General features: G+C 49.2%; 1 protein-coding gene across 1 annotated transcript; it reads left to right on the top strand.

Annotated features, from left to right (window-relative positions):
* Positions 1 to 355: 355 nt before the first annotated feature.
* Positions 356 to 10,321, top strand: LOC149340405 (solute carrier family 2, facilitated glucose transporter member 8-like). The gene is made up of 5 exons (XM_089551244.1): positions 356 to 454; positions 566 to 843; positions 3,207 to 4,013; positions 6,129 to 6,802; positions 9,791 to 10,321. The coding sequence occupies exons 2-5, from the start codon at positions 744 to 746 to the stop codon at positions 10,319 to 10,321; spliced, it is 2,112 nt and encodes a 703-aa protein (XP_089407370.1). The 5' UTR covers positions 356 to 454; positions 566 to 743.
* The last annotated feature ends 13,330 nt before the right edge of the window (positions 10,322 to 23,651 follow it).

Raw genomic sequence — 23,651 nt, 5'->3', positions numbered from 1 at the left:
AGCGCGCGGAAACCCATGCCTGAGCGCTGTGGGTGCTCGAAAAACTAATTTCTCCAGGTTGTGCGATACGGCATTTCGATCGTAACGTGAAACTTTAGAGCAGGTTAACTATGAATTTGCTCAAGCTTTTTGATGTTTAGAGAGGATTTGTCCTCCGCAACGCTAAGAATGTATTACACCCCCTCCCTAACTCCTGAAAGCGCTGGGCGTGCTCTTCTTGCCGCTTGCATTGCTAATAAGATCGTATGGCGAAAATACTTTTTTTTCACGCTGCGTTATAAATTGCCCAATATATAAAACTAACGCCTCCAGATTTTCCCGGCTGATTTTGTCCTCTTGTACCTGCCATAATCACTACTTCCATGTCTGCATGTGCCATTAAACGAAGAGAAGAGATGAAGAAGAAGTCGGGCTTGAGCCATTCGCCACGGTCTTCCACGCCGTTAGCGTTCAGGTACGGACGTTGTAGCTTGAAGGTGCCCTTAAACCTAGAATTGCAGAGCCCCACTTTTCATGTCTACGCTTACAAGACATGCTTTATATCTTCTGTTAATATCTACATCAGGTGCCGACTAAACAAGAACAGTCCTGCAGCGCCCTTGTGGACTTAGTCCCCCGAGACATCGTAAGAATATTGGTTCTTCTGACCTTTATCGCCATTTGGACAATTTTTATTTGCCGTCCCGAGGTGGCTCCAACTCGCGATACTTCAAGCACTTGCACTGCAGCGTAAAGTACAAAAAATGGAGGATTCGTCGGCGAGCAGGCATCCAGAGTCGGAGAACAAGGCCTTCGTCTCCAAGCCTGCTGCTTCACATCCGGCCGGTGCTTCTCGCCGTCCAGGTAAGAGTACAACGACCGACATAAGCCGATTCCAGCAACGAGGTTGAAGGACCAGGGCCCGCCTGGCTTAAGCTGTTGGGCATCGCCTTTCAGAACGTTAAATTATGCGATAAGGTTTGGGCTTCATATAACACCTCCGTCTCTAAAGAGGACTGAATTCCATGCGGAATTCCCAGATACCGAACCGAGCGCTGTGAATATGAATCAGCTTCTAACTGTATGCTTGAGAGGACTGAAGCCATCAGAATTATTTGTCAATCGCGGTTAGGACTATCCTGAAGGGACTGCTGCCAATGGTTCCTGAATTGCTGACGCCTACGTTCAGCCGGTGTTTCACAGGCTGTAAAAGTTTCTTAAATGCACCGAATGATGATAAGGGGTTAGCGGCATTACTCTAAACAGAAAAACAAATTTAAATGTAGAAACTTGGGCGATTCGGTAACGGTGATTCATGGTATGTGAAGTAGAGCAAAACGAAACAAGGGACAGAGAAAGACGCACAAAACACTAGCGCCTATGTTGTGTGCGTCTTTCTCGGTCCCTTGTCCCGTTTTGCGCTACCTTATATACCATAAATTTAAGGTGCACGTGACTTGGCGATAGCTGAAAGTAAGGAGCGCCTTGTGCCTATTTTAAAGCTTACCCATGAAACAGCCAGGAGAGGGTCCAGCTAAATGTCTGTTTTCGAGGCCATCCGGGACGTACATGAGGATATGCTGTTGAGCTGGTAACGCAGTTCCGCTTGCAAGTTAATGCTTATTTAAGCTCGGTCGTAAGCGTGCGTGGCTGTCCGATAAGTGCAGTGTTAAGCTGGGATTACGCGTCGAAGGACCAGGCATTGGTTTTTCATAGTTCCAAGTCTGCAGTCGTAAGCAGAAAAGAAAAGGAAACCATTGGATCACGTGTTCTATAGCCGCAGTGGTGTCGCGACTCCTTCCTTAGAGCGACTAAATCGGCAGATCGGCGAATGGGGAAAGAGTGCGAGTGTGGGTTGGTGGTGCAGGGAAGAGACTAGGTGTAGTTGTAGGAATCCAGGTTATTGTTATTCGGGTACCCAAAAGTCACAATCATGCATTTATACACGTCTAATCAAAGCTAACAGCAGAAAAGCCCACCGCAGTAGGACGGGCACTGTTGTTTTTCGGCTAGTATTGAGGCTCGTTGAGATGTAGTGTTTTAGCGTAAAGTGATAAAGTTCACAAAATTGATAAGCTGTGCACCACTGATTGCAATAATGAAGCTTGTTGCTCCGAGTGCAAGAACATCATGGCTTTTAAGTGCCCCACCCGTTTGTATGAAATGTTGGTGCATCTGCAAAGAGGAACAAGCGGTGGGCGCGTTTTCTTCTGGAAAGTACTTAAACAGATTCTAAACATGATTTCATTCATCGAATTGATTTCTTCTGAAGAATGGAGTTAGGAGTCAATGGGCTTTATCCGTGCACGCATTTTTTTCAAGAAGAAAGAGCCTTCTATGCGATAACTTTTACAGTCACCCACACACTTTCCTAAAGCGCTCGACGCGCTCTATTGTGCATTTGTGACAACCGCCGCTGCTTGACGGGTTCGGTATAGCCTTTAAAGGCACGAGGAGTTAAACATGATCCATGGAAATGTGCATGCACTCGCACGTGACGCATGTGTACTCCCCGGTGCACCGCTCGGGCGCTGTAGACAGGCGTGCGAACGGCTGTACTTGCATTCACTACGCACCGGTATATGGAGCCTTCTGTAGCGCTATTGAGAATCATTATGGGCGTCTTTTGGGCGTTTTGACTCTGATTGAAGCCACCTGTTTGTCTCGAATAGTTCGTGCTGGCATCCGCTGACACACAAGAGAACGTGACAAAAAAGTTCCGGTCTATTTCATCGTCGTGATTAGATGCTTTGCAGGACTTGAGTAGCATATTTTTGGACGTGCCATAGATGCTGCTATCCGTGCTCATTCAATGCGTCTCTGTCAGGGTCGTTGACTGCTTGACGTGCCACCTGCCTTCTTCCTCTCCTGCTGTTCAAGCTCGCTATATCCCCAACGGTTTTCACAGTTTCACATTTTACAGAAAAATGAAAGATCTTGAACATGTTCAACAACGGTTATAGTAGTGGTTTTTGTCGCTTATTCGAACAAACTTTATGTTCACTCTAGTCTCTCTGCAGCGTTGGACACGTACATATTTTAGCATATTTGCCTCGTCCTATTTTCAAATCAGACGAGAACATAATCTTAACGTTAGACGAATTTGCCACTTGGTCTATTCCGCTCGTGAATGGGATAACTGGCGCACTCATTATTGACTGCATTGGCAACACTACTATTTCTAAGGAAGTTCCGAAAATTTTACAATGAAATTTTCTGTGCAACAGGTGTAACCGCAGCCATGCCAGACGCTGGTTTAGAGAACGTGCCTCTGAAGGATGTGGAAGGCGCGTCGGACGTCACGAGTTCTGGTGCACCACACGATGCCCTTCTCCCAAAGGACGATGCAGGGAAATCATCTGGCGGCTTGGCGGGGCCTACAGAAGTGAACGCTTCCGACAAAAACGTTGCCCTGGAGCACGCCTCAATTCCGAACGTTTCGTTCAGCAACGCCGCCGCTTCTGGAGCTCCGTCGGAAGACGTGCCACCCAACATCCGGAACAACACTGGTGATGAAGCAGCGCTTTTTGTTGCTTCGGTGACGGACGCTTCACGGGCAAGTGCTACTCCAGCTACCGCCATCGCATCGACCGCTGCAGGGATGGGTGCCACGGTCGATACGGCTGCTGTCCCTGCGACGACGACATGCGCTAATTGCGACCTTAGCGCAATGGAGAGTGGCTCTCCGGTCTTTCCAGTGGAGGCTGCCTTAGCGCAAGGGGCCGACACAGCGCCAGCCTTGGCTGCCGCAGGTGTGAACGCTGTGGCGGTTCAGAGTACTGCCGCAATGCCGGAGGCCGAAACCGCAGTTGTCGTTGCACCGGAGGCCGTGGGCACGGTGGCGGACGCCCGCAGGCGGCTGTACGTTGCCGTGGCCGTAACCTACATGGCGTCGCTGTCGTTCGGCTTCTCCCTGGCTTACTCTTCACCGGCACTGCCCAATATACGGAAGGTCATGGCGTTCAGTGAAAGCGACAGCGGCTGGTTCGGATCCCTCGTTACGCTGGGCGCAGTGATCGGTGGCTTAACTGGCGGTAAGGAAACTATAGGCCGCATATGCGACTTGAGCTGCTAAGCGATTTCGATAAGTACGGCGGAGGTATTTAGTGAGGGATCGTAGCTGCATGCATCGAACAGATTTGACGGTGATGATTTCTGGACACGGTGAAGTCTTGTTATTTTTAGTTTTTTGATGTGCTTGTTTTTTGCAGAAAAGGCTATTATTCAGTGAAGATGGTCGATTTATGCACAACGACAAAGTACGATGAGAATTTCTCGTTTATGTTGCTTTCCGTGCGCATGCAACTCGGGAATTAGACAAGGCGAAGAAATGGCTAATTGTTCAAGTCCAAGTAATCCTCAGAGCGAATTAAGAAAAAGATATGCCCACTAATAACCTAATTCCATGACATGAGACGACAAGCATAGCCACACGAAGGATTACCATTTGGTTCCAGTCAGCCAGCAAACAGTCAATTCCCTGTCACCGCTGGCCGCCAGTAGCAAAAAAGGATGTGAAGGACACGCTTCTATATTTTTCAACAGGCCATAATGTGCACGTGCTAGCTGCTAAGAATAAGCACTTTATCCGGCAAAAAACAGAAAACAATGATTTGTGGTTGTTAAATACCGGGCTTAAAAGTACACATGGTCCGGCACTTTTTTTTTTTTGGCCAAAAACGCAATTTCGACCGCTGCGCCTGTGCAACCACAGCTAATTGCAGAAACATGTGACAGCAAAATCACTGTGCTTTGCTCTAAACAGCAGTACGTTTGAGAAAACTGTGAGCGGTAGACCCAAGCAGTATGTGTGCTTCGCATATAAGGCTTTTATTTCCTGCTCTCGGCCTCCACCTGCTGGGTGGAGTGATCATACCCGCGCTCGTTCGCAGTCCAAATGTTGTGAGTTAGGATCCTCCTATATTTATGTGTGTTTGTGTTTCCTTTATTGTGACATGAGTGATAAATGCTGTCGAAAACTATCCCGCTTTAAGTTAACCTCGAAACCACGCTCGAAACCACCCTTAGTTGTGCGTTTTTTGTCTTTAAATGAGCGCTCCCAGGGACTAACTGTTGCGCCACTTTCCTCGGGGACCAACAGTTAGACTCTTTACAGTTAGTCACGGAAAGGACTAATGGTCATGGCAAATTAGTTAGTCTCCAAAAGGACTAACCCCTCGCCTCTTTTTAGTCCCCCTTTTTTTTAGAGTGCTTATAAGGTTAGTTTTAATGATGCCACCGAGGTAATGTTCGTCTCGTCCCGGTCATCAGTGAGAGACCACAATAGCGCCTTACCTAATCCTGCGCTCACGCTGGTTTTCACAGGATAATAAAATATAGATCCATTGATTCCCTTTGCAGGAAGAGACGTGCCCGAAAGGTTTGCGTTAGCGTGGGGACGGTCACTCATATTGAACGAAAAAAATTCAAACTTTTCTTTCGTCACTGCGACAGAAAAGTGACAGGAAGAACTGTACAGCGCCTTCTTCATCTCCTCGCCCCTTCTAGCATATGCACACACCTTTGATAAAGCCCACTCACCAGACGGCTCACATAGGCTACTTCTACATCGATGACATATGGCGACATAAAACGCATTCCTGCAAGAGCATAATTTTGGCTCACCATTACCAAGAATACGGGACAACCACTTCTAGCTCCCCTTCAAACCACCCAAAACCGTTTTTGAACAGTCAAGTATAATGCGTTGATATCATCTGTAGCGTAAGATGTAAGGGCATGACCTAGTGGCTACAGAACTGAACGTGATAGGCCGCAAAGCTTAGCGTCACTGGCTGGGCGCTTTCTCGAATGCCTGGTAATGGTGGAGAAGTTTTTTATCGGCCAGCAAGTGACCGCCAAAGTTTTCGGTTGCAACATACTACGATTTTAAATAGATGCTGTTGATTCCAGTAGAAGTCCTCTACCTAGATATTGTCGCAGCCGCTAGTTGATTAGGTTTTCTGCAGCCACTTTTGCTGGCTGCATGATGCTGGTTCAATGAAAGCACAACCACGCAGCTCCCGTGTGGAACCTGCACCGTTCCTGTTCCCACTCCTAATCACAAAAGTAACCCTGTCACTTTTCGTGGGTAACGAAACATACAAACCTATTGTCGACACTATTTCCTGGCTTCAAAACCTCTGCAGGCCGTCATCTGAGCATGATCGGTAGGCGAGGCACCCTGATCGCTTCGTCCGTCTGGTTCATGGTCGGCTGGCTCTGCCTGGTAGCGGGTTCTCCCAAGGCCGCGCTGTTCGCCGGCCGCGTACTGACGGGCGTCGGCACTGGCATGGTGGCGCTCGCCGTCACCGTCTTCATCTCGGAGATCTCGCCCGCAGAGCTCCGTGGTCTCCTCAACACGGGCGCCAACCTGGTCCTCTGCACCGGCATCCTCGTCGTCTTCATCCTGGGCAAGTTCCTCAACTACTGGATGCTGGCCGTCTGCTGCCTGCTACCGTCGGCCTGCACCAGCGTATCGCTCTTCTGGTGTCACGAGTCTCCACGCTGGCTCCTCAAGAACGGGCACCGAGACCGCGCAGCAGCGGCACTCCGCTTCTACCTGGGTCCCGACGCCGCAACCGAGATGAGCGCCATGGAATCGGCACTATCGCGTCACGGCGAAGAAGCCGCTGCGAGCTTCTCGCTGCGTGACCTCGCAGCGCCACGTGTCTACCGCTCGCTCCTGTGCGTCCTTCTGATCATGACGATGCAGCAGATGTCGGCCATAGGGGTGATCATTGCCTACGCCCAAGACATCTTCGAGGACGCTGGCACGTCGGTGTCGGCGGAGAACTCGGCTATAATCGTGGCGGCTATCCAAGTAAGCAGGACTTTACCTAGCACTTCGACACTGGAGGCGTATTAGGGAAGCTAGAGTGCGTGTTAGGGAAGTAAGCAATTTTAGGAAAGCAGCAGTGTACAAATTATTGCTAGCAGTTTCGTAAAATATTCGTTGTAATCGGACTGCATTGGAAGATACGAGGGGGTACCCAAAAGAAACCGGACTTAATTTTGTTTGAACTTATTTGTTCACATTTTAAGCACAGACCTTCAATCTCCTTCAAAGTATTCCCCATTGGCAATGATACGCTTGTCGAATCTTTCATTTCATTTTTCAAAACATTGTTTAAATTCATCTTTTGTGATGCTTGACAGTGCCTCCGTCGTTTTTTTCTTCACCTCAACAACATCAGCGAAACGCTTTCCATTCACCTATTTTTTCATTCTAGGAAACAAAGAAAGTAGCACGGGGCAAGGTCGGGAGAGTATGAGGCTTGAGGAATAGGGGTCATGCCATTTTTGGTCCAAAATTGTCGTACAGACAGGGCTATGTGAGCAGGGGCATTGCCATGATGGAAAAACCAGTCACCTGACCGCCACAAATCTGGCCGCTTCCAACGCACACTGTCGCCCAATATTTTCAGAACATCCAAGTAGAGAGCCTGGCTAAATGTCTGACCCTGCGGATCAAATTTTCAATGGACGACTCCTCACGTCGAAAAAACAAATCAGCATTGTTTTGAGGTTTGGTTTCACCTGACGAGCTTTCTTGAGGCGAGGTGAATTTGAAGTTTTCCATTGGCATGATTGTTGCTTTGATTCAGGATTCGATTCAGGAACACTTGAGTTGTCCCCATAGCATCGTCCTTTTACGTCTTTCTTAATATTTCAAGAGTTTTCATTCAACTTTTTCCGAGCAAAAATCAGAATTTCACCGGCGCACGCTGTTCACGAAAATCAGCCATTGCAAAAACGACATTCACACAAAACAGTCGTCACTCTAAAATTCTGCCTAAACTAGCCTGACCTCCTTCAACGACGGCACTCGGCTTACTGACTGTGGAATGTTCGTTCTATGCGCTTCTAGTGGCAAAACGCGGTACCACAGAAGCTTTGCCGACCAAAAAATTTAGTCCGGTTTCTTTTGGGTACCCCCTCGTACGCTGGGTGACTCGCGTGGCGTTATGTAGAAACTGTTGCTTAGTAAAGTCGCACTGGAGCAAAATCTTAAATATCCCAATGCGTTAGAAATACAAGAACGTGCTAAAGCACGAACGCAAATCTGAGGCTCGAAGAATAGAACCAGCTGGATCACACAACTTATTTTATCAGCTAGAACTCAATGGTTTGCCTGAGCTCATTGCTGTCTGTTGTTTGGTTATTCAACGTTTGGATTAGCGATGTCGGTTTGGAAATAGTCACTTATGGCTATTTCCACTTACAGTTTTTTTTCCCGTTGCACGGTACATCGCAGTCACAAACACAAGAAGATGTGCAGCTGCTGTTCAGTATGAGGCAGATGTGAAAACTGAAAATCGCCTGTGAATTGCACTGTGGTGACGAAATTTCGAGACCAAAAAATCAGGTGTACTAGAAGAGAAACTGCGTGGGATAAAAACGTACAAAAAGACTGAACAGTAATAGAAAAAAAGCTAAAAATCTATACAGTTTTACCCAAAAAAGACAGCACCGAACCGAAGTGGGAAGTGTGAATTCACCGACAGTTTTTCTACTGCTGAAATGATTGTGAAGTCAGAAACACAGAGTGGGCGGATGAACAGAACAGCAATAATCTTAATCGCAGTTATAACAAGTTTTCAGCGATTAATTTGGCCTAAAGGAAAATGATTTATGCACGAGAATAGTGTTACTTTAAGTTGCAAAATTATTGAGGAGACAAGAGTTTCAAGAAAGGAACAAAGGCGGCACCTTGAGTAGAATGCTTTCTTGCCAATTGCGTTTGCAGTGTCGGTATTAGCAGCATAGGAGCCATGGCTCCCTGTTGTTCTCTGGGGATAAAAAAAAAAACGAAGAATTTCGATGTCTTCTTCATATGAGTTTCTTCAATTCGAATGTTGTATTAGAGTCTCACCGCCTGTCGTCGCGGTGCACTAGTGCACGGGAGTAAACAGTGACGACGCATAAAAATAAGAAACATCGCAGGGTTTGTCTGTTAAGCAGCGATGAAAAGCAGCAGTGTTAACATTGTCACCATGAAGAAACAACAACATATCGTTTGCTAAGTAAGAGGCGAGGAAAGGCAGATGATGGTTAATGCTGACCCGTCATGCCATCGTCATGGCCTTTTGCGTTTCGTCCTAACACTTCATCATCAGAAGTTAAGTACAGACGACTTTAGTCGTATCGCGATTATGCTCGGCCGATATCCAGCGGTACTGTTAAAATCAGGGTGAAGATACAGAATAATTCGTCCTTTTGGAAATTCGTGTCCACAAGCTTACACTTGCCCTTTGTTTTATCAAAGATGATGGACGCATGGAAGAGACGAAAGTTCTCTATGGACGGCTCGGTCACGATTGCATAGATGGAAGAACAAAATAGAGATGAAGGCATCCGCACCTTCGATGAAAAAGATGTGTGGTTCACATCATATGAAAGCTGTCGGCTGAAAACACGTCTTGGGATAGTGAAAAAGTAAAGAAAGGCTGTTGAATTACTCGATGTATTCCTAAAGACGGGAGCGGTGAAGAAGGATAATTGCCCTGCTATGTGGCTATGTTTTGTGTCAGAACAGTACAAGCAATGCTGTGCTGGTAGTAGTTTCTGTGTTACCTCTCGGCAGTGTACGCTTCTTTCCGCATTTCTTTTCTTTAGATTGCGAATACAGGACTAAAAATGCCCCTGGAGACACGGTACTCTTTACTGTGGGTTCCCTTTCGCTCTCTTGACGGCTGCCAAGACTAAGCTTAGGGGTTTCGTGATTTTTCCGAAGTCCTTGTACTTCGCCCTGTGCTCCTGCCGCTGTCTTGATGTCAGAGTTGCTTACATCTTTCTCTCTGCGTTTCAGGTGATCATGGTAGCAATAGCTACGGTACTCGCCGATCGCCTTGGCCGCAAAGTCCTGCTCCTCTTCTCGTCAGCAGTGTCCTCGGCGTGTCTTGCCTTGCTCGGTGTCTCCTTCCACCTCAAGGCGACGGTGGGCAAGGAGTTTGAAGATTCATTCGGTTGGCTGCCGCTGGTGAGCCTCTGCACCTTCTTCGTCGGCTACGCGGTGGGCTTGGGACCGTTGCCCTGGGTCCTGCTGGGAGAGATGATCCCACTCAAGGCCAAGGGATTCGCAACGGGATTCTGCACCGCGACCCTTTTCGCCGAGGCTTTTATCCTGACGAAGGGCTACAACAGCATCCGCACGATTTTGGGCACCGCCGGCACCTACTGGATGTTCAGCTCGTCTCTGGCGGGAGGCTTCGTCCTGATATATCTGTTCGTTCCCGAGACGAAAGGAAAAGACCTCGAGCAAATCGAGCGCCTTTTCGGCAAGACGCTTTCGTCGGCTCGCGATTCGCTCCTCAGGAATGATGCCCCAGATGGGAAATAACTTTCTTGTTAAATAGTTTTTAAGTTGCCAAGAACATTCTTTTTTTATCTTGAGGGCATTCACCACCTGGTTTCAAGCTGTATGAGCATTGGATATAGTTTTATGCAAGGTTATAGATACGTGATTGTTAATTAAATATGATAGGAATGATCTGAGTATCAACGTCACTTTTTAATTGTACAAAACGTTCATTTACATGTCTCTGACAGCCGTTGAGCGCTTATTGTAGCTAAATTGGTTTAACCCTATTTAATAATGTGAATTAAAGCTTGTTATTGGTTTTGTGTGCTCATAGTAGTAGTATTCTATAAGTACACCCTCCCGTGTGTGTACTTTATCCTAATAGGTTGTTGTAGCCGGCCGAGAAAGAAACTTTGGACACACCTAAGCTCCGCCTTTAAGGATATGACGCGAAAGCTTTAATGGGTCCCGTCAGGGACTCCACTTGATCTCACTAGCAAATTATCCGATCACGTGCTCTACTAATGTCACCAGTTCACATGACAAAACAATGACACGGGGGACAAGCATACAGTAGCTAGTTTGTATACATTTATCCCAAATCAACATTAACTTTCCTTCTCGCTTAATCACTACTCCCTAATTAGTACCTCTCTAATTACATGCGTACTCATTAACATACAATCCTAAGCTACCATAATATGTGAAAGACAACACGACATACATACAAAAACCTGCTTTAACCAGGTCGTATGAGCGTGCCTGCGTGGCCTAGAAGAGGAGGCCGGGCGGAATGACCACGTTTTCACTATGCGTTTAGTTCGAAACAGCGCGTCGGCCGTTGGCCGAGGCGCTGCGACTCTGAACTCATCACGAACATTAGAAAATTGTTCTTCCTCTTCTTCTGTCCGATAATGTTGCGCTCAACACCGTATGTTTGCATGGTGACCTAAATGGCCGTCCGAACCGAGCTGCTGACTTCAGGAATGCCCTTTCCCGTGTTATGGACCTTCGTGATATCGTTGGCATTGGACAGTAACAGATGAACCATGTTTGAATGGTGACTTGTGAGAATAGTGTATCAAAAGAGAAGCTCGTTGACTTGGCAGAGTTGCGCGTAAAACGGCTGAAACGCATATTTGATCCGGAAGCCAGGAACATCAAGTTGAGGTTACTCTGGCTCCCGCACCACATGGAGCATCGCAGGGATGTAGAAGCTTTGGAACAGTATATGGCACTGTTGCGACCCGGGTAGCATGGCCGGAGACCGGTGATGGGACGAGGAGGATGGGAGACTGGGTTCGGAGGAAGGTAACGAAAAACTTTATACACTTATTTACATTATTTACATAGAGCGACTGAGAAAGACACTCAGTGTAAGGGGAATGTCTTCGTCAACCGTAGTCGACTGGAGCTAGCAGGCTTCTCTCGGCCACACTCACAGCCGAGTTAAATATGGTTCGGATTCCCCAGATCCCTGGCTGGGGAATAATGTTCGAAGAGCACTGTCCAATCGGATGGACCGAAGGGGACGTTCATGTTACCACCCACGGCCGGGCAGGTGCGGGCTGTTCCACTCTCTCGCAGCTGGGTCGATGGGAAGGGGGAGATGCTGACTCATCCAGCCCGGCTGGAAAGGAATCTCCCGCAGTCTTCCAGCAGGTGAATGCACTTGCTTCCCCTCCGGTTGTCCAGAACACGAGTCGGGAACACAGCAGTCTTCAATTAACAGCCAGCGTGACTGGCGCCGCCACGTCGCCTCCGCTTCCGCTGTGGCTGCTCTGACAATACCTCCTGCGCGTCTCCTGCCTTCGCCGCTGCTGCCGTGGTCACCTCCGCTCAAGGAATTCCGCTGCGCTAATCCATTTAGGCTCGGAGGGGGGCATTCCAAGCACCCCACTGCACCACCGCCGTCGCGAGGTCGTCGGCGTTGTCGACTGTTCACGGTAGCTGCTTGATCGGGCCCACGTGGTCAGAAGTACGGTCACGACAGCACTGACTAATCAGTGGAGGGTGAAAAGTGCCGCTGCCCGGGGATGAAACACATGGAAAGAGCAAACCGTGAATCATGTTTAAAGGTGGTGTCCGGATGTCCGGAGGGCTGAGCACCGCGGTTCCTCGTGAAGAAATGTCCACCTTCTGAACCACCCGAGGCCAAGCCTCCACTTTTGCCCGCTTGAGCATGGCGCACCTGATCTTGAGCTGGCTGGACAGCCGCGTTCTATCGTTAAGGGAGCGCAATATCTGCCACTAGAGGCTGCCGAGGAGTCAGTGGATGTGCGTCCAGACTGCTCTTTCGATGGTCCGTCGCTGAAGTGCAGTTCGCTGCGTATGCAGTCAGCCACTGACGTTTGCAAAGAGCTGTCGGCCGACTATAGAGCTGCAAGTGATGTGGTGCTCCAGACATCATGGTCGGAAGCAAATTTAGCCACCTCGGAGGTCTCCGTGAACAGCAGCGCTCCTTTGAAGCGTCCTGCGGTCGAGGGGCCGGGAGTCAGCGGAGATTCGTGCAAGGTATTCGATGCGGAGGGCAAAGAAAGATGGCTTCCAAAAATGGGCAATGACAACCCTAAAGGTTGCCAATTCGCAGGCGGCAGGCGGATGGAGTTACATAAGGTACCCACACAAAATAGTGGAGTTCACAGCTTTTGAAGTCTCTATCCTTAAAGGCTTACGGAATCGACGGCGGCAATACCAGTTAGAGCGCTTGTTTGAAAGATTATGTAGCGTGAATGTAACTGCAATTCAGGAAACTAAACATGCCACTGCTCTTCATCTGTTTGTACCTGACTATAATAATATTGTCAGCCATTCGAAAGTCTTTTCTGGATGTGCATGCTGTTTTTAATACTACACTGGATATGAGTGGCCTGTCGTATTGCACTGATGAGGGGCGGCTTATTCATTGTGACCTCACCATTTCGGGTCAGCAGGGGTGAGTTCTTTGTCTGTACGAGCCTGTAACGCAGCTAGATATAAAAGTGTTTCCTGTCACTGGGAAACCTCCTGCCGACGGATCGGGAAATTGTTCTGCGGGGAGATTTTAATTGTTTTTGTGACAATGAGGTTCGATCAGTGTATCTCGGACGTCATGACCTCAGTTCTGCTGTTCTCGCTCACTTAGTCTGTGATCTTGTTGACATTGGGCAACTAAAAGCGTCATTATAAGTTTCAAGTATTTCCAGCCAATTTCTGATGCTCGACATGGCAGGACATACGATTCTGTGTGCACGGCTATTGGGCGAAGCCGATATTTTTTAGGGACTACTGTATCCTGTTGGCTCAGGAAGGTACATTCGGCGTCTACTCCCACCATGGCGGCAACTATGAGAGCTGAACAATCCTTTCCTCTAAGATGAAATTTTCCACGCGCTGTAGCTGCTTGCTTCAAAGATACGTGGGCACGTGACACCTCTTAGTCCTGAAAGGGTGGGTCTCAAGAGAAGGGATAAATAAAGGTCGAGGGGGGGGGGGGTAACAATCATTTCGACCTTGGAAGGCGGAGTAATACTACTAGAGAGGACGAAGGCCCTACCATGGAGGCCTGGTACAACAAATTGAGAAAGAAAACAGTAAACACAAAAGAAAACAAATACAAACAGCAGTAAAACACGTTTGGAGCAGTGAAACACACAGATGGCTGGCGGCTTGACGACAAAATCTTCTGACGTCTTCAGTATCGAAGCTGGTGCTGGCGGTGCTCGGAAGCGAGCGTCACATGTGGATGGTAATCGATAGAAATGTTTGGCGATGGCGGAGAGTGAGCGCAACGAGGGATGCAAAAAGGGTCACTCTGACGTGTGCGTCAGAAAAGGAGAGCAGAGCAAGTCGCCGTAGTGGGGGACTCTGGCTTAGTTTCGACCATGTGGAGATCCCTTCCCTTTTCTCATTCCTTTCTTCACGGCGCGGTTGAGGTGTCCACCGAAGTTAGCGAGTTTTTTCCTTCTCCCTAACTCATTCGTCCTAACTCGTCATTCCGTCATTCGTCATTCCCTAACTCAGTTCAATGCATAACGCCGATTTAGTCCTCAACTGCTAGAATGCGCAGGATGCGCTTAGAGCCACTGGAAACTACAGATGCGCCTAAAGCCCCTAAATAAACTTGAGGGGCTTTAGATGCGCCGGGGCTGAGCTGCCATCCCGTGTGCTGCCGCGTTACTAAACGCTCTGAAAAGGCGCGCTTGCCCGTGCGTTATTGGGATCGGGTGAGCGTGGTCGGGCCGTAGAAGGGACGAGGAAGGTGGGAGACGGGGTTACGAAGGTAAAACAAAGAAAACTTTATACAGGCTATTTACATGATTACAGAAGAGCAACTGAGAGGGACTCTCAGTGGATGAGGACTGCTTCGCTAGCGGGAGAGCACACAGGAGTCCTCAAAACAACTCCCGTTAAATAACGCACGGATTCCCCAGATCCCTGTCTGGGGAATATAGTTCGAAGGATGATGTCCAATAGCATGAGCAGACGTGGACTCCGGAGGTACCACCCACGGCTGGGGCGGCGTCGGGCTGTGGGGTCTCTCGCAGCCCGGTTGATGGGAGAGGGTAGAGGCTCAGTAATCAAACACTGCTGTCTTTCACTAAGCACACCACCACTCTGTTCGTTGACCCGAGGGTCGACTCGGCCACGGAACGCCGCCATCGTCGCCGCATCTTCGGCCTTCGGCGGTCTTTGACTTTCGCCGCTGCGACTTTCGCCGATGCCTCCCCTCCTGCCCTTAGGCAGGAGGGGAGGCATCACAGGTCCTACAGCACCCCTCTTTGAGCTTCGCCGCTACCGCCATGTTCCCACGGTCCTCGAAGTTCGCTGCCTTAATCCCCTTAGGCAGGAGGGGGGGGGGCATCCCAAACCCAACAGCACCCCCGCCACCAGACAATGCGTCCGGAAGATGAGCCGCTCCTACGCAGCTCGGCTGACAGGACGTGCAAGAGGGGGCTCTCGTTCAACTCTTCTCCAGGCCTCTCTTCATCGGCTGTTGATGTCCAGCTCTCGGAATTTCTCTGGAAGGCGAGCCAAACGGAACCACAAACGCCAAGCCGCACACAACAAAAGCAAGTGCCGTCTGTAGCCCACTCGCCCCGCCAGACCAAAACCAAATCAAAACTGCTTATGCCTAGCCATCCCTCTAAGTAAAATCTTAAATGAAACAATTTTCCTGAACGAACACGAAGTGCGTAGCCGATGCACGGTTCAGGTGTTGGACCTCTTCAAAGTGTTGTCATAATGCATGACACTTCAAGAAACAGAGGGAAAATTAGAATGGTGGGTTTAGAATCGGTCGGACAAATTGAAACGATTCTCGATGTCACCCGGGCAGGGAGGAATCAACCGAGAGGGAAGACAGAGGCTTTAATTTTGCCCCAAGCTACTTGCTATTCTTAAGTACGACAATTTCCCATGTCTTCTTCCTTTCGTTCTGCATGGCAGCAGACACGACATAAATGTGCGAAACTTGCACAACAAACTTGCAGAAGTGGCATACTGCACAACTTCATACGGCTACACAAAGTAGTACCTCTAAGAGCTCACACGAGCTACGCTAAAATGTCCAAGAGCGGCTTCGCTCGCGCCTCTGCGTCAGCGGACACTAGCGTGTAACAAATGCTGCAAAGCTAAATTCGGCTGAAAAGGTAGCCTCTCTGGGAGCTCATGCCAGCTACCTAAGCTATGATGGCCGAAAATGGCCTCGTTCGTGCTTCTATGTCAGCGGGCACTCTAACACGCAACAGTCAGCTCAAGTAAAGTTTGCGTGTCAAGCCACAAAACAAACCCGACAAGGCTAAAACTCGAAGTAATCTCGTAGCACCCACGCGAGGGACTGCGCCACATTCTCCCATTAGCTACTTCGCTGTACCTTCGTGCCTCAGCGGGCACTCTCACAACTCGCAGCGCAGCTAAACTTATATACAAATGCCTGCTGCACGGCAATTCGCATCAAACCTCAACGAAGTGATACCGTGAAAGAACAAAACATAGATAATAGCGCGGGTGAGATTACAGCTTACAAAGGAAATCGTTCGCGCTACACTGAACTGCGCTACACAAAGGTTACGTAAAATACAAGCGTCGTCAAAGTTACATTACAATGAAAGTAACAAAAAAATGCAAAATTCACTCAGGTACAAAAGCTCAAAAGTTGGTTTGCTTTCATTTTTCTTTTTACAGTTGACTAAATGAAAAAGCAAACAGTACATACATGGAGCACTTAGCCCCCGGGATTGCGCCTAGACACGGTCATCTGATTCAAGGAATCCACTGGTCCCTATTCTTCAGACGCGCCCTGCGGGGTCGCGGTCGGACGGCAGGGCTACCAGTTAAGGTTTCCAAAAACATGTGGGGCTGATTAGTTCCGCCTGTGCTAGAGCGGCGCTTCCCCTTCTCTTGGTTCCCTGCATGCTCCGTCCCCCTCCGACCCGCGGGTCCTCTGTGGCGCTCTTTTGTGCGGCGTCCGTGCACCCTTCTCCCTAGCACGCCGCCCGCGTCACATGCCTTGTAAACCCCTCTGCGGTCTCTCGATGGAGCAGGTGGTTTACATCTAGAGGGCGCATTATCAGTCGCATGGGTTTTTCTGCAACGCTTGCGAACTTTTGCGCGCCGCGGTGACAATTTCGAGGAATTACGCGGAGTCCTCCAATGCAGAAGCTTGACTCGCGCTTTTTGCCTTCTCGCAGATGGATTAGCTGCCTTCACGCGTAGCCGTCTTCCGGAAACCTCGCCTGTTGACTTTCGCTGCCTGTCAACAGTTCTCGCGTGGCCAACAGGTGCTAAGCTGCCGGCCCTCGCCTTAGTCGAGCCATCAATTTTCAGAGGCTGATCGGTTTCGCCATCTTTCTCTCGCAGCAAAGCCACTTGTGCCTCTCTCACAGTGCCAGGCGACGGCTCACCTGCACAATCGCTCGCTCCCGTGACCTCTGCTGTTTCCTCTGAGCACAACAGCTCTCTGTCCTGAATTTGGCGTTTTGGGGCGGCGTCACCAACCTTCCGGACTCCAGCGACAATCTGACTGGCATCGCTCTTTATATCTAACGCTGCGCTCTTACTTGGCGCTTCAACGTTGATATCTGGTAACTCTCCGTGGCGCTCTTTCCCGGAAAGCTGTCTTTCAGTGCGGTGGCATACAAGCTCAGTACCGTATTTCTTCCGCCGAACCTCCGCCTCATTTGCCATAGCGGCAACTGTCTCAGGGCTAGAACCAGCCATGTCACTGCTCTCTTCAGCGACTCTTTCGTGCGCAGTGGACCAACCGGGGTTCGTTGGCTGGTCGCTGACGCACTGATGGGAGCGCTGCCCGCTGCCATCACTTCGACCTTTGGAGTCGACTTCTACCTTTATGCCGAAGAAGCGAAAGAGGGCACTCTTTGCTATCTCGTAGTGGCCTACTTCCTCGTCGGACAGGCGCGCTAATACGCCGCCAACGTCACCAGGGAGGATGGCCACCAACATCATAGACCATTCGCCCTGGTCGAGCTCCTCTTCTGTGCATACCTGCTCAAAATTTTCGAGGAACGTCTTGAAGCTCTCGCCTCTTCGGTAACTCCTCAGACGATCTCGGGCCCTTCGCCATCTGAGAAGCTGAACCTTACGCATGAGCTCCTGCTGCTCTCGCTCACGTAGTGCTTCGAGCTCAGCGCGTCTCTTACGACGCTGCTCCTGCCACTCTCTTTCTTGCTCCTCTTGGAGCTCTCGCTTTTCCTGTTCCTGTCGCTTCTCTCTCTCCTGGAGAAGCCTTCGCGTCTCTCGCTCCGATTTTCGCTCTACAATCGTCTCCCACGTCTCGTCTGCCTCCTCGACTGTCACCTCCTCCGCCCGCATAACATCCAAAATCGCCTCTCTCGTTTTAGTGGGGTCTACTGATATCCCCAGTTCTTCCAAAATTTCAAGGAGGTCCTCTACCTTGAACTTCTCCATCGCGGAACGCACCTCGTGCCGCTAATCCCCACTAAAACACAAGCCTTAGCTTGAGGTGAACAAAACACAAAATTGCCAAAATCATCATTTCCCAGAAATCCAAAATCCCACTACTAACATCTGCCTGTGCTAGTGCGGTCTGGCGAAACAAATGGCAAACATCGGGCACTCACCCTGCCGAGATACAGCTGACGCCGTCAGTCCCGTAGCTGCCGGGGTCCGTTGGAGCCGGTGACCTGACGCGTCCATCTCTCGGTCTTCGGAAGCGTAGCTGATGCAGTCAATCACGTAGCTGCCGGGGTCCGTTGGAGCCGGTGAGTTGACTTGGGCATCTCGAGCAATTCTTCGGACGTAGCTTCCATCTCACCGCTGGCAACCAGTTATTGGGATCGGGTGAGCGTGGTCGGGCCGTAGAAGGGACGAGGAAGGTGGGAGACGGGGTTACGAAGGTAAAACAAAGAAAACTTTATACAGGCTATTTACATGATTACAGAAGAGCAACTGAGAGGGACTCTCAGTGGATGAGGACTGCTTCGCTAGCGGGAGAGCACACAGGAGTCCTCAAAACAACTCCCGTTAAATAACGCACGGATTCCCCAGATCCCTGTCTGGGGAATATAGTTCGAAGGATGATGTCCAATAGCATGAGCAGACGTGGACTCCGGAGGTACCACCCACGGCTGGGGCGGCGTCGGGCTGTGGGGTCTCTCGCAGCCCGGTTGATGGGAGAGGGTAGAGGCTCAGTAATCAAACACTGCTGTCTTTCACTAAGCACACCACCACTCTGTTCGTTGACCCGAGGGTCGACTCGGCCACGGAACGCCGCCATCGTCGCCGCATCTTCGGCCTTCGGCGGTCTTTGACTTTCGCCGCTGCGACTTTCGCCGATGCCTCCCCTCCTGCCCTTAGGCAGGAGGGGAGGCATCACAGGTCCTACAGCACCCCTCTTTGAGCTTCGCCGCTACCGCCATGTTCCCACGGTCCTCGAAGTTCGCTGCCTTAATCCCCTTAGGCAGGAGGGGGGGGGGGGGGGGCATCCCAAACCCAACAGCGTGGCGCTGTCCAGTAGAGGCGCGCTTTTTTGAAGAGAGAACTTTTCGGAGCCCCAAGCTACAAGAGCGGAGAGAAATAGTTACGCATATATAAAATTCAGATGTCTGCTGAAGCGAGAAGAGGTTAAGCAGCACTGGAGGAGCTGTCTAGCTGAGCGTGCGTAGGTGATGTGTATTTCCACGCAGCGCAGTCACTTGTTTCTTGCGTCCTTTATTTGAATGCCTTTCTTCGCCCTCGGGTTTTGGTGAACTGTAATGTAAGCAGAGTAATAGGTTAAAATGCAAGGAAATGGCACGCCGTACTAACATCGCGAACCGCTGCCTCATTCGGCTGAGGCCAAGAGAAGCCTTTCCATAATTTGGCTGAATGAAAATAGTTGGACAGACTTTTTTTTTTTTTTAGCCGCCGCGGTGGCTCAGTGGCTATGGTGCTCGGCTGCTGACCCGAAAGACGCGGGTTCGATCCCGGCCGCGGCGGTTGAATTTCTTTGGAGGAGAAATTCTAGAGGCCCGTGTACTGTGAGATGTCAGTGCACGTTAAAGAACCCCAGGTGGTCGAAATTTCCGGAGCCCTCCACTACGGCGTCTCTCATAGCCTTAGTCGCTTTGGGACGTTAAACCCCATAAACCAAACCAAACCAGACGTTTTTTTTTTGATGAAATTCACTGTACAGTTATGGCGATGTAAAGATAAAAATTAAATACACGGTTCAGAAGTAGACCGTGATGAGATCGGCATTCGAAAACGTTTCATGCCGCCTAGACTGAAAACCTAATGGTAATGCCGTGAGGAGATTGCGGGACTTTGGTTACAGTTGCACTGTGAGTGATTGTATGACCACTCAATGCAACTGCAACCAAAGTCCCGCCGTCGCTAGTGAACACCTTCGTGACCACTTCAGCTTTCTCTTGCTTCCGACGATTACTTGATTCTGCTTGTGCGGCTCGCACTATGAGGTCCTGTTGCCACAGCCGCCTTGCCTCAGCTTCGACGAGACACTCCGTGGGTTTTCATATCGTATCACTTTGCTAAAGCCTTTAAGCACCAGGGCCATAGCGGCCACCGGGAACCAAGCGATACAATATTTTATTCTTTGTTATTTCACGTGCTGCCCTTTACGCCGCCGTGTAAGCAAGAGCACATGCGGAGCAGCACCTTTGCGGAGCCGGGCTCCGAGTGAACTCTGCCCCTTTTGTTCTCTCCTTTCGTCCTCTCCTTTCATTCTCCTTTCCTCCTCCTGTTGTGAAATGCGCTGCGCACAGCCCATATCTTGTGCATTCCTTCTTTCGGAGCTGAACGTGGTTTTTGTTTTTCACAGAAAGGATAAAAATCGCAATCATGCACACGCCGCCGGTGGTATTTGAATCAACAACACCCGTACTTGGCGTGCGAGGCTGCGTCAACTGAGCTACGGCAGCTGCCTCCCCTTTACTCACGCATCTATTCGTGTCGAGTATAGCATAACCTTGGGAGTGGAGTCATTGAAAATATTTGGGAATGTTCACGACCGCTACCCTCAATCAGAGCGGTTTCATACACGTATCTTGACGAGCCACTCGTTTCCCTACTCTTCTCTGCTCTTCTAAACGATGAGGATAGCCTTGCATTCGTATGAGATGTACAGTCGTGTGCAAAAGTAAGAGACCCGCCCATCATGTTCCGAACCCTGCAGTACTTCTAACACCGTGCCCTGCAGGTTTTCATGGGGACGCCACCTGACGAAGCCCTCCTGCTGTTGAGACCGGCGCACTGCCCCCTCCACCCTCCTCCCTCGTGTTACGAAACTTGCTTCGTTACACGAGGGGAAGGGGGGGGGGGGTGGTATCTTTTTTGCCCATGACTTTATTTTGATCTGCATAGGAAAATTACTTTATAGATTTGCACTATAGCTGTGTTTAGAATCTTGTCTAGAAGTATCCCATTGGAGCTTTCGTTGCTTGCTGGTACGATTGCTCACTCCTAAGTACGTACTACACCCTGCTCTGTAGGTGGACCTATCGATGAATGTACCAAAATGAAAACAATCGTAACCAGCTGGCTTAGTGAACCGAAGCACGTAACATTCACTCATACCAGAAGAAATAGACATTGTTGCTTTAACAGACAACATACATTTTCTCATATTCCCTCACAGAGTAAACTATAATATTTATAGTCTATTAAAATGCCGTTTCATATTTAAAATACTACCTTCTGCTCACGCTCTTCCTTTTTGCTTTGGGGTCTTTTTGCACCTTCCATCTATTCGTATTACCGCCTCCATATCACAATAACTTTCGGTTACTCATCGATGTCAGTGAGATATCCGTCAGACGTCTTACACCGCAAAAGCGCCGCCGGGCTCTCAAAATCCATATGTCCGCATGCGGAGCCCCTGGAATCCGGCCAAGTTGCGTTACAAGCTCCAAGGGTAGCAGAAGCTTGTTTCAGGAAGCACCTTAGGCGTTTTCGCAGAAGGTTCTCTTGCCTAAAAAATTCTTGGCTCCGCTTCATGCCACTCAGCGAGGCACAGGGCGCTTATTTTTTTACGTAACGCCTGCAGGATGAGCTTTCTTGTCTTGTACGCGACGGCCTGGCGCCTGTTCCATTAGGTTGTACGCGATTCATGTGCCTCTTTACTTTTTTTCGTTTACGGGCTTTTCGTCGTGTGCGCGTTTGCTGCAAAGTTCCTTTACTGCTACCACCCTACTTAATGAACATCACGGAGCCTAGCCTCATGCTGGTTATAGTCATTTTTAATGCAGGAGTGCGTTATGTAGGTTTACGTTTCCATTGCCGTTACAGCTCAAAAGAAGAGGCGAGTACACAGACTCAGCGTACAGGCCGCACTCTGGATACTCCCGGGAACGACCCGTTCCTTGTACAGGTATCACTGTGGTATCGCAACAACAAAAAAAGAAGGAATAAATGAAGAAAAAAATCGGCTGCAGTATGTTTAAATAAATAAATAAATAAATAAATAAATAAATAAATAAATAAATAAATAAATTTCTTAGCTAAATCCAGTGGAGAGAAAACTGCCGGTTTCATGCAAATGAACTACCGCCTCCACTCACAACAAGCAGAAGTGCAGAAACGCAACTAGCAAGCGTTGATGTGAACACCCCATTGCCGTTCACTCGTCGGCGAAAACAAAAAGAGGTGAGAACGGCCCTGCATACGGCGTCCTTCTCTCAAAGTTTTCGCTTGGAGATGTGTCGCAGGCTTCGCCAGTGCCCGCCTCCACACAGGCAGCTAGCTGATTTAAGAGATGGCCCAGAACGATCCACCTCTCATTGTCGAGAAGGTTGCGGTATTATACGAGGATGTCGCGGTAAATGCATGTCCGACTGGGTGAAATTTTAAACGGTCGGGCTTGGTCCTCACGACCACAAGCATGAACAGAGGTTCGGCAATGGGACGGTGTTCCCCCTAATAGACATGTGGAAGGGGGGCTCAAGTTTTGCCCCAAACTGTTCCCTTCTGCCCAGCAGTCGTGAGTGGGTGCTACCATGAACTTTACCCCACCCTCTTCCCTTAACGAAAGGCTTGCGTATGCATATGCCCACGACGCTTCCTTACCCCTTTAATTTAGCACAAATTGCTGCTACAAGCAGTGCTTACTTATAGCCTGTGGACTTTCCGGTTTCAGCCAAAAAACATTGATAAACATCTGCCAGTAAAAAACAAAAACAAAAAAGGAATTGGTTAAAACTGTCAAACATCGGTTACTGAACATATGAAGGCTAGCCTCGCCTTCATATTCGCCGGAACACTCCCTCACTGCTTTGCCTTCGAAATAGAGGTGTGCAGAGGCGGTATTAGGAAACATGCCGCTCTCAGTATCACTTCCTCAGCAATATCTTAAACTCACATAGACGGAAATACCATCCCTTGAATTCATTGTCTTTGAAAGGGCGTACTGAGGATTACCGAGTATTCGAACGCAAGCAGGCGACTCGCGTCTTAGCTGAACTCTCTCGCAACTAATTGATGGATTTCACAGGTCGATGCGGTGAACCTTTTTTTTAGCATTACCGAGTGTTCTGACGCAAACAGACGACTCGAGTCTAGATTAAACTCTCTCCGAACTAATTAATGAATTTCACATGTCGATGTGAATCACTGCCCTCCCAAAGGGCTGCCGAGAACTGCGGTGAAAGTTTAGCTCTGTGAGGCTGTGACGCTGTCGAAGAAAAGCTCAAAAATCTCAAAACGCTTTTATCAATTCCCGAGACTGCGAAAGCTTTTAATGAAAACGTTTGCATACGAGACATCTAGCTCTTTACTGCAGATTATGATGAGGCTTGAGTTTGTAAAGCAACGAGGTGTTTCCTCTTTTTAACCCCAGACTTGTTCCTTCGGTAAACAAGAACTGTCAGCAACCTTCAGAAGACCCCGGAAGCATGGCCAGGTTAAAGAACATGGT

The sequence above is a fragment of the Amblyomma mixtum genome, chromosome 6 (assembly GCF_055824585.1).
Source record: "Amblyomma mixtum isolate Tamu chromosome 6, ASM5582458v1, whole genome shotgun sequence".
Taxonomy (NCBI): domain Eukaryota; kingdom Metazoa; phylum Arthropoda; class Arachnida; order Ixodida; family Ixodidae; genus Amblyomma; species Amblyomma mixtum.
The sequence above is the reverse complement of the archived record's forward strand: the minus strand, read 5'-3'. Positions and strand labels throughout refer to the sequence as shown.

Bases quoted from the DNA above. Each gene is read 5' to 3' on its own strand.
- LOC149340405 (XM_089551244.1), top strand. From the start codon at position 744: ATGGAGGATTCGTCGGCGAGCAGGCATCCAGAGTCGGAGAACAAGGCC. The intron at 844-3,206 runs GTAAGAGTACAA...TCTGTGCAACAG, and splicing joins CGGTGCTTCTCGCCGTCCAG to GTGTAACCGCAGCCATGCCA. The intron at 6,803-9,790 runs GTAAGCAGGACT...TCTGCGTTTCAG, and splicing joins TAATCGTGGCGGCTATCCAA to GTGATCATGGTAGCAATAGC.